Source organism: Meleagris gallopavo, chromosome 10, assembly GCF_000146605.3.
Source record: "Meleagris gallopavo isolate NT-WF06-2002-E0010 breed Aviagen turkey brand Nicholas breeding stock chromosome 10, Turkey_5.1, whole genome shotgun sequence".
Classification (NCBI taxonomy): Eukaryota; Metazoa; Chordata; class Aves; order Galliformes; family Phasianidae; genus Meleagris; species Meleagris gallopavo.
The window spans coordinates 8,978,918-8,990,587 of record NC_015020.2 but is presented as its reverse complement, the minus strand read 5'-3'; the positions used below and the strand labels follow the sequence as shown (position 1 = coordinate 8,990,587).

General features: G+C 32.8%; 1 protein-coding gene across 1 annotated transcript; it reads left to right on the top strand.

Moving 5' to 3' along the window:
- The first annotated feature begins 1,425 nt into the window (after positions 1-1,425).
- On the top strand, positions 1,426-7,181 carry LOC104912317 (potassium channel subfamily T member 2-like). The gene is made up of 6 exons (XM_031554939.1): positions 1,426-1,505; positions 2,357-2,405; positions 4,126-4,185; positions 5,865-5,939; positions 6,395-6,478; positions 7,065-7,181. Exons 1-6 carry the CDS (start codon positions 1,435-1,437, stop codon positions 7,161-7,163), a joined length of 438 nt encoding a protein of 145 aa, XP_031410799.1. The 5' UTR covers positions 1,426-1,434; the 3' UTR covers positions 7,164-7,181.
- The last annotated feature ends 4,489 nt before the right edge of the window (positions 7,182-11,670 follow it).

Sequence of the window (11,670 nt, the reverse complement as noted above, 5' to 3'; positions counted from 1 at the left end):
TTTTTTTTTTTTTTTTTTTCTGTATAGCACTCCATTGTATTGAGCTGTGGAACATTAATTGACTAGACAGTTCTGTTACTGTATAAAGTTTGTCTGGCTGAGAGGTTTCACGTAATTGTTTTCTATGTAGTCATGAAGAACCAGACTTTAAAGTCTGTTTGTCTTCCCAGACAAACAAGCCCTGTACCCAAATGGTACCCCATTTTGTCAATAGTTTTGCACATACGCTTCTCGAGGGCTTTATACCCAACCACTGCCATAAAGCAATCTTACAAGTGCCGCATTGTGAAAAAAAATAATGTTGTGAAAAAAATGCCATAGCTTAATGAGTGAAACTACTCCATGCAGTTTCATAGTGGCCGTATAAAGCACTATCATATGGTTGATCTTAAAATTACAGTTTGGAGAGGAATGCTTTTCACCATAGACTCCCACTACAGACTTATTTCCTGTCTTTTAGCACAAGTTAGTATTTTTCATTTATTCCTTTAGGCAAACCAGATGTACCCAGCAAAGCTTAAAATGTAAAATGTCCTTATTAATGCATACCATTTAGCATTTGTCTTATTCACAGCCTGTAAGAATGCAGCTATTAGATCCCTTTCTTTTTGGCTGACCTTGTTTGCCAGTTTGCCCACTGCTGTGTTGTACAGATGTCCTCACATAAATCTCCTGGATCTCAATATCGGAAGCAAGCATTCTTTGAAGTCCAAGTTAATTAACAGAGGACCAAAATCATTACTGGGAATAACTGTGGGCACAAAATTGTGTAGGAAGTCCCACTTCACTCATGGAAAAGGCGTCAGGGATGAACAAGGAAATTTACGCAAAAAATTTCCACATCTTTACATAACTATTTGAAGGGAGGATTTGTACCAGCAATTCAAGGCAAAATAACATCACGTGCACAGAACAGCTCTATTTTTTTTTTATATCAAGGTCACTAGTTTCTTGCTTTTGCAATTACTTTTGCATGGAACCGCAACCCAGCTTACATCCTCACAAGAGAAGACGAAATGTAGCTTGATGCAGTCTTTTCTGTTGAGAGTATGACAAGTATATGCAGTCTTTCTATCCCAACTTAGCTTTGTGTTCTGGCTTCTAGTATCTCTAGATCTTCAATATATACTGTTATTGGTTCAGCTTTTGAAAGTATACTTTGAGTTATTTTTTTTTTAAATTGGACCATGTTTGAAAATAAATCTTAAAAAATGTAACCTTTTTCTATGGATACAGAACACATCCAGAACTACATTCAAAAAACTATTTTACTTTTAAAAATGTTTATATTCATCATCTAGTGTTTCAAACTATTGCATGAATTTTATAAAATTTTATAGTTAATAGTGTAACTAATAGCCCTTTCCCCTGTATGTTTTTATGATTGCGTTCCCCTGTGCATTTGCTAATGAAAATGGACTTTGCGCTGATGTGATGACAACTATCAGCAAGGAATTAAACCGGGATTGTTACAATCAAAATTACACACCCGGAACAATTGATTGGTGAGTTCCTTATTAAAAAAAGCAAACAAAAAATCCACATAATTGTGTGAGGGAGGCTGGGAGAGGAAGACAAATCAACTTTGTCTGGAATAGTGATATTTTAAGATATCATGGTGACATTTCTATAACTCCCCATCAGTTACTTTCAACTTCATTAATATTCAAAACCGCCTTTAAAATTCTAATTATTCCTCTTGATTATGTAACAGACTTGCTGTTGTAAGCTCTGAATTCCCGTAATGTCTATATATCTTGCTGAAAACAAAAAATAGACACCCTTATTATTTAGAAAAAAATTATGACTAGCAATAAATAACGGTAATTTACTGTCACTGAGGGTACCATATTCTAGCAGCACTCTATCAGGTATCACTGGGTTTAGTAAATATTAAAACAACATGGTATTTTTCCAAGATATGTTGTTCTTATTATGTAGATGCCATTTATACCATTACATAGAAAAAAAAAAATCAAACAAAAGAACTGTCAAGTTTTTCTTTCCTGCTACAAATAATGGTTCCTCTGCATCTCTAGAATCAAAATCTCAAACTGCTTTAGTCTTCCTAGAATCATGGGAGATGATCTAGCAGCCACTGAAGCCAATAAAACATTTTGGTGTCGCAAGGTATTGGGTTACTCCCATGTGAATTTAGTGATTGACTCTATAATAGAAAAAAAAATTGCTAATACTCAGTAGATAGCTACTGATTTTAAATCTTTACTACTTAATTTTTTAAATATAAGACTGCTGTAATTTCCATTGATATGTACAATTGTTTTTTTCTTTTTTCTTTTTTTTTTTCTTTTGATTTATTTAAATTCCATATTTGTTTTTGTGTTGCAATGAACAGGTCTCCTATTATTTGGGTGAATCGAAGTTTGCCTTTATGGGGATTACAGGTAATAAGTAAATGGCCAATTTTACTACCTGCAATATTGATTTACAGCATTTTGGTGATGTTAAATGATATATGGAAAAATTGAAGAAATCTACTTGATTAACAAACACAACAAATCCATAAAGGAAAGATAAGCTGATCTCAGCTAACTAGTTTAAATTGTATGCCTTTATCATATATATATATAAAGTATGAAAATTTGTAGCAAAATATTATAGAATTTGGAGTCTTTTCTTGTAGAAATATCAAGCTCTGTTGAGTAGTCTAGTAAATATTTCCAATAGTGAAGAGTTTAAATTTCATAATTTCTTATGACTAGTATTTTTTTAACATGTACTTCCTGAGCTTTCATGTAAAATCCATTAAAAAGCTAAGGTTACTTCATAATATAGAAGGCCGGATGTTTAGAGGTCTATATTATAAAAAACACATCCCATTAGCCCTTAGAAATGCTCACCTTAGTGTGGGCATTTTTCTCATGGACAGCACTACAGTCAAGTGATATTAAAACCTAATGGAGAAGCTCAGATGTAATTGGCCTTTCTGTGTAAGGAATGCAAAGTGCTTATAGGATTACTGTATTGGTAAATGACGAAGGGGAAGAATGATTTCAGCGTTGCTTCACATCTTTATCCATATTAAGTTATGATTAGAGACTTAAGCTAATATTTGGATTTAATAAACATAGGAATTTATACATGTGGCTGTGTATACATATACATATATATAAATGCATTCACAGTAGGATATATACGATACTTGAAAATAAAATTCTTTTTATTTGAGGTACAACATAATTTTATACAAAGCTTTGCTACTTATTTGGAAAACTGGCATCATATTTTGGTGACGTACTTAAACAATTTTCTGCTTTGTAGTATTAGTTTTAATTTTAGGTAATGATATTATATTTGCAAATAGTGCCTCTTCTGAGTTAGTGAGCATTAGATTCTTAGTAGGGAGCATTAATTCAAAATTAGAATTCCAGAGACTTATTTTATTTCAGATCCAGTTGCTATTGTACATATTCTTGATAGACTATCCCTATAATATCCATTAAAATCCAAATATTTGTTGTGCTAAGTATGAAAGTAATTTTTGTGGTTATTTAATACACATAATAGTTTTAAGTAAAATTTTTACAATTTTGATATTTGACTATTTAAATATTTTATATTATATAATATACTATATATAATTGAAGTGAAGGTTGACATGCTAAAATCAGTTGAATTCAAAAATTAAAATCAATAATGATTAATGTGTTTTAAAATTTCTCAATTATACACAGTTAGAAAAATGTTTTTCTACACATTTTTTTACATCTTTTCAGAGAAGTAAAGAATTGTCTAGCTTCTGTTATTTGTTTCTGCTGCTTCCCATCTCTGTCTTGTGAAAGGATCTTGATAGTTTTCATGAACAGACAACTGAAACTTGAGCAACGGTCTGTCTGATTGCTGGAATGCCTAAAAGCCATGGAAAGGCCACACTGCAGGCTCTCTGGAATGTTGTGTCTGGAAAAGACGTATGGGACTCAAGTCACAGGCTACACTTTAGTCAGAAAAGAATACTATTTAAGTTTCATGCTAAATGCTGTTAGCTGAGATGAATTCAGAAGATGCAGGGAAAATCATAGCATTTCCTTTTTAATATGATCTTTTATATCATATTATTTAGAAAATGGTATTAATGTACATGTTTTTTTCTTCTCTTCACTTAAGGTTTCAGTGGCTTTAATAAGTCTCTTTGAAACACTATTGCTGAGTTATCTTAGCTACAAGGTAAGTTCTTTCAGTTGCCTGACTCCTATCTCCACTGTATCCAAAGCTGTAGCATATGCTGTTTTTTTTCACTCAGTACAGCATCTCTAACGTGCCTCTTCTGGGATGCAGCCCCTAACAAGACAGATGCTAAGAAAGTGTCAGTTTTCTGAAATATTCCTTATGATTCCTTGCTATTAGTACACATTTTAACAGTGGTTTATTTTCATTTTATTATTCCAACAATAAAAATTTGACTTACAGTCTCACAATTTCAGTTTTCTTTACAGGGCTGGTTATCACACAAAATATTACAGATTATTCAATTATGTCTAACTCCCACCAATTATGATTACATAGAAGACAAAAATCCCTGCCTATAGGTACAATGGCATCTAGATATAAAAGGGAAAAATTAGAAATATGAAAATATGATGATTCTGTAGTGGCAAATCACTGCAATATTATATAGGCTGCATTGTTGTTCCATTACCTGTGATGGACTACTGACATACAGTTAGTATACCTGTAAGGCACTCAATTTTAATTATCTTCTTTCTTAAATTTATAATCTTCATCTAAACATCTAATTACTACAGTTACTGCTCAGATGTGGAAAAGAAATAGTATTTTTCCTACTGGTGGCAGGCAGATCGAGAAATCTGTACCACTTCCATTCAATTACATGGGAAGACCTCTAATTTTGTGTAAGATCAAGAAAAAGCAAGCCCTGAAATGTATTGAAGTGTTTGTGGCAAAAATGCAGAATTTTGATCTTGTATATTCTGACATGAAATTTTATAAGAAATACAAGCAGAGCATTATTTATATTAAATGTCAATATGAACTATAGGGCAGTTAGCTGTGCATGAGGATAATCACAACAGTTAATTCAATATAAAATTTTCTGAGTAGGGCATGTGCTTTGCACATATATCTCTACAATTCTTATACAATGGAATTTTGTCTCTTTAAAACAACCAAAAGCTAAAGTATTACAATGTAGGATTTTAGAGATTTAGAGGCGTCTAAGAAAAAAAACAAATAGCAGAAAGAAAACAAATGCAGACAGAACTGATCAGAAGGTCATGCTACATGATGATTCCATCAAAAACCAGAATTATTAAGGAAAGGAAACCTATTATTAGGAAAAGAACCTTACCTATGTGTAAGTGTGCATGCAAAAATTAAAGTAAACCAGTGTTGGAAGAATAAAAAAAAACAAATGATCTTTCTGTAGGATTCCAAGGTACCTAAAAATGCAATATGAGGAAACAGAAATTACTCTTCGAAAAAATTAGAAACTTAATTTAATGAAGCTCTTCATTAGCTGACATAATGAGTTGACTAGTTAACGCAATTACAATTTTTCATTCTTTGCTGTCTTACTAACTAGGCCACAGTATGAAAATATGTGGTCATATGGATGCAAGGATGTGTTATCGTAAAAATATAGATTTGAACAGTATATGTGTGAGGTAAATTATAATAAACAGTAAGAAAAAATAGTTAAGCCAGAGTATCCTGTATTCTATATTCACATTTTACACATGTTTAAATCTGTAGGACAAATACTTTCCATTAAATTCAATTATTTAGATAAATGTGTTTGGCATTTGAATATCTTATATATTCCTTATCAGATGCGTAGGTAAACTTACTATGACACACTTTTTATTGTTTTTTCTTTTTCTTTGAAGGGAAATATCTGGGAACAAATTCTGCGAATACCCTTCCTCCTGGAAATAATAAATGCTGTCCCTTTCATCATTACGGTAAACCTATTAATACATTAATACATATGACACTTTCATATTTGCACTAATACTCTTCACTGAGGTGAAAGTGAATTCTGTGTGGATGAAAGAATTGTGCTTGTGGAAACTGAAATTAGCCAACAACAACACGGCAGATTTTTACTTAAATGAAATGGTGCATATCATTTTTTTTTCCCCAAACAAGGCAAAAAAATCCCCCCAAAAACAACCAACAGACCCCTACCTCAAATTACAACACAATCAATAAAATAAAACTGTCAGACATAAAAGTCAAAGAATATCTATTTTGTCTATATTTGTGACTCTATATTGACTCTATAAATTGTATTTAATCATTTTGTCTTATATGCAGTTCATTAAGATATACTTTTCCTGAGTACTTCATTGCTGCTATTTTCTTGAATAGAAGACTTTTAATTAATTTGTTCATTTTTCATTTTTAATTTGTTCAGATTTTCTGGCCAGTCCTAAGAAACCTGTTTATTCCTGTTTTTTTAAACTGTTGGCTAGCAAAGCATGCTTTGGAGAATATGATTGTAAGTATGACAAAGAAAAGAACTAATTTGTATTTTCTATTTTTTAATATATTACTTTAACTGGGATTTTGGCATTGCAGTCCTCTGTCCAACTTTTCTAGCAAGCTAACCAGATCTGTAGTTATAGTACACAAATGGTCAAGCATTACTAAAGCAACTTTCTCCATCAAAATTAGAAAAAAAAAATAAAGCGAAATCTCAAATTAGTATAAATTGTTGCAATGCCCATTAGGAGGGAAAGTTACAACGGCTAGTTCTTTAGCTACTTATGCATTCACATACAATTAAAGGGAACTCAACTGCTATGCCTTAATTAATCTCTGCAGCCTGTAATTTGTAAGCTAGATATGAACAGATAAACTTTAAGGCAGCTTGCAGTGGTATCAGAATTGTGCCAGGATGAACAAAGAACTAGTTAAACAATCACTGAATCACAGCTGGTTCTTTTGCACCCTTCCACATGATCAGCAAATTTTAAGTGGATTTGAATGTGTGAATTTTATTAGGACTCTATGTAATTCTATAGAATCAGCTCACGCTTCATTAATTCAAAGCCAAAAATAACAGCTATTTTCCATTAATGCAGAACGATCTTCACAGAGCCATCCAACGTACACAGTCTGCAATGTTTAACCAAGTCCTCATTTTAATATCCACCTTACTGTGTCTTATCTTCACTTGGTAAGTGACCAAAATCCTTCTGTTTTTATTGGATATATTGACATTTCTCACTTTAGTGCATGGTGATAAAATAGGCATTGTGGAAATCACGTGTTGAAATAAAAATAATAACATACTTGCAATGCAAATACCAATCAGCACTGAGTACTACTTGAGCCCTGATACACTGGGTTTGGAATGTGCATGCACGGAAGAGGGTCTCATTCTCACAATTAGGCAGGAAACACATATCATGCAAAAAGGAGAAATAGATGGGGGAAATTTACTTAAATGTTAAGATTGAAGTCTCAGTGGAAAAGTCATTTGAATTTGAAGAGAACCAATGAAGGTACCCAGACTAAGGTAATAATTCTCTCAGTGGAGGGATAGGCAGAAGAATGCAAAAAAAATCTCAGCCTTATCACTCAGATTACCCAGTCCAGTCATAAGATATAAAGGGAGAAAGTAGTAATAATCTTATTTACAGAAAGTAAATATTCTCAATCTAGATTACAGAAAGCACTGATGGTAGATTCAAACAGGAAGAATGTAGTACTATGAGGAACTTTTTGTTGCAAGATCTCAAAAACTTTTAAGTTTATAGAGGTTCTGAAAGTATAGAGAAAAGTATTTTGACAGTGTTAAATATAAATCTACTAAGTTTCTAAAATGAAAGAGCTGCAGAATATTGGCAGCTAGAAAAATGTTCATAGGAAATACTACTTTTTTGTTGCATTTTTCTACTATGCTTTATCTGGCTTTATTTTTATTTTTATTTTTATCTATGCTTTATTTACATCTACAGTTGAACAGAGCTCGAGACAAAAACTACACTACACGAGTCTTTGATATCATTGAGCATGGTCATAGCTATATTCACACACAAAGGTAGAGGTGGTAACGTAGCTTTGGAAGTTACTTAGCAAACAGAAATTTCTCAGCAGTAGTATCTGAGATCTGAGTGTCACATATGGAGAAAAGTAAGAGTAAAAAGAATATGTGTGTTATGAGATGGTATGCAAAAGGGCAGTGAACAGAGATGAATCTTTTTGGAAAGGGTTAACAACCCCTAAATGAAATTTTGCCAGACAGGGTGCCTTTGGGTTAGTGCACAGATAAAGTTTTGTCTTGACATTTTGGAGAAAGAGATTTGATTTTTACTCATTTTATTTCTCTAGAATGTTCTTAATGTCCACTGTTAGATCCTACCTTAACTCTTTTGTTAGTAACAGTGTAAAATAACACTTTGTCAGTCCTGAAAAATACTTTCTCAGTTCTCTACCCTTTATTTAAGAAGATGGGTTTGTTCTGGTCAGTGATTAAATGAGTGGCCCTTTGTCTTATGGCCACAAGATTCCATGACAAACGCTGCCAGTTCTAGTAATCCAGTAGCAATAATGTTTCCTAAGAACTCACTGTGATCCTCCCTGCTTGATAGGATATAGAGAATGCAGCTAAAATGAACATCAGGCATTTTGATAACTGACAGTAAAACATGCAGAAAATTGCAAGCTCACCTGTGGTAATTATGTCTGGTCTCAACAGTCATAGATACCAGCTTATTAGAGATTACTACATGGTGACCTAGAATTGACCCTGCTAGACTTCCAAATAAGCTAAATAGGATGAAAACACCCATTAATGCAATAACTAAGAAATGAAATACGTTCGGAATTACCAAAAATATATGTTCAAGTATCTGCAGCTTGCCTAACACCGGAAACTGCTGAGGTAGCTGTTTTTGTTACTTATATGAACACACATAATGGTATTTTATACTATTTTTACCCATCTATGATCTTATATTATAGAGTATCTTGTATCGTATATCTTACAAGTATATAAAAAACTCTCTATAAACAGTCAAAATCAACTTAATGTCTTCTATTATGTTATATCCATTGTGAATTTGAGGCAGTATCTCATTTTACATCACTTTACAGGATTTGTTTTAGAGATTACATGAGTTTTTTCACACTGAAAGAGGAACAAAGCCTGTTTCTGGAATTTGCCTACTTGAGGATAGCTTTCCTCAAGCTGTTCTCTCATACTTTTTACAACAGTAAGTTGTAACTGAGTGACTGTATTCCCCTTTTAACACCTACGACTAGAAGCAGTCTAATCTATATGTGGAGTAAAAAAAAAAAAAATGCAAAAAATAAAGGTTTTGAGTTAGTAGCAGCCTGTCATAAATACATTCTGGTGACATTTAGAGATACTACCTTGGTTCATGAAATAGTAGAGCTACACTAATGCAAAACTGTTAAAGTTAACGAAAGAATGGCTTCAATGCACTGTAACACTACATCCCAAAGGTGCTGGTTAGCAGACTTGCTTTTACCATCTGCTTCAATAGGAACATTGGCTGAAGTCTATGTAATTTTCTGTTCAAAATCATGCTTTTTTAGCAGACACACAGACAAAGGAACACATTACTTTATACAAGAATTATGCCATTTTATAAGAAGTCCAGGTGGGACTCCCCTTTCTACTTACATTTTTTTTTACCTTCTTGGTTAGAATGGTGCACTGAGGAAGCATAGAAAAAGTGCTCCTTTACTGCTTCTAGAGAGGCCGAAAGCTTTAGTAACTCTTGGGATGATCTTTTAAAACAAATGCTGAAACATAAGTACTATTCAGTAATCAGTACTTACAAGATGTGTTCCTTAATTTTGTTTTTGAGTGTGTTTTTACTGTACTTAATCTTTTTTTTTTCTTTCTGGGTGCTTGAGATGGAAAAGTAGTTACTTTCTTTACTTTTTTTTGTATAACAACAGAACTCTATAGTTCTGTGAGAGGTACAAAATAGCTGGATGTGAACAAGGCCATTGGAACCGATACGTTTTCGCAGATAATTCTGCAAATACAATTTTACTACAGAAGGTATACTATTATACTCTCCTTTCTGAGAGCCCATGTGTTTACAGAATAAGAGGATATTTGTCAGAGGATACTAATGTATCATCCTTGTATACATACAAGTTTGGTGAGCAGCAGCATTCCTCTGTGCAATGTACCAGAGTTGAAATCATGTTTTCATAAAGGTGGAGGAAGCATTCAGTCTCCAGTCATTTAGAAATGTCTCAGCATGCTCAGAACCCTGGTGAAGAAGCTGGCTGGACCTCCTAACCTTGCAGTGCTTTACAATGGAGGGAGAGGATTAGATGTGTCTAGTAACTGTACATTTTACTTGTTCTTCTAGTGTGTAGACAATAGGATTTCATTTCATTGACCATTTTCCTCCACAGAAATTTACCTTATAGACTGGTTGGAGGATTCTGCATTACTTACACTGAAGCAGAAATACTTACAGAAAATGTCTTTCTCGTCAACTTTGCTACTATGTGCACATATGTTTCAAAATAACTGAAATTCTACAAAAGCAGAAATCTCACAGAGAAGTCGTCTCCATGCACTGTCAGCAAAAACATCAGTTGCATCTCCTCAGCAGCTTTCTAAGTGATAGTAACACAAGTAGACATATTCCAACCTGTCTTATAACTAAAGTATAAGCTTCAGATTAAAACATAAAACATTAATATGTTTACATATTAATTGTCAATTGTCTAATCTTACAGTTTTTAGAAAATCATTATATAAATTATCCCTTCTAACTTAGAATTTAACAGGAAGTTTTATATATTTTTGAATACAGTTGGCAATTTATAGAACAAAGAATAATCACATAAAATTTGTGATATATTGTATTTTTTGTTTTTCTTTTTTTTAATGACAATTGTTTATGGATCCAAGGGTAGAAATTATTCACAGATCAGTCACTTCATAAGCATAACTCCATGTATCTGCAGTTTACAGGTTACTACATGGATTTTTTTTCTCTCTTCTAGTTTCAAAGATAGGTTAGGCTATCAATAATTTATTTCCTTAAATACCTCAGTGTTCTCCCACCCAATTATGAGTATATTAAAAGAAGTGTCCTCCTTTATGATGCTGTTCAGCAATTACTGTTGATAAGGTTTTAGTGAAAGTGACAAAGATAGTCAAAGTATATATTTTGTCATTTAGCTAATGGATGTTTGCATTTGCTTGCCAAATGCAATACTAATTACTTCTGTAAACTCTACAGTAAGACAAATAACAATGAATGACTATTTCAGGCATCTATGGCAAAGTGAATCATCTTTTAAGACTTTGTTTTTTAAATCAATGCTAGTCATGTATCACTAGTGTGGAATTATTAGCTTGTAAAAAAGTTGGCTACAACTGAGATTAACAACGTAAGAAGCCTGCATGAACTTTGCTCATGCCTTCTTTGAAAGCTCACTGAGAAAATCTCAGCATTGCCTATCCTTCAGTGCTTTCAATATCAGAAAATTAGGATGTTTTCACAAACTCACTTACAGAATACCTGTATTATACCAATTCTGTAGCCTCAATCCCAATTAAAAATTACCATCTGAAGGAAACAGTAAAAATAATTTGCTTATAGGAATGACAACAAACTCAGACAACAATCTAGTTCAAACAAGACAAAATTCCAGATTTGGAACACTGTGTTACAGAAGGAAAAA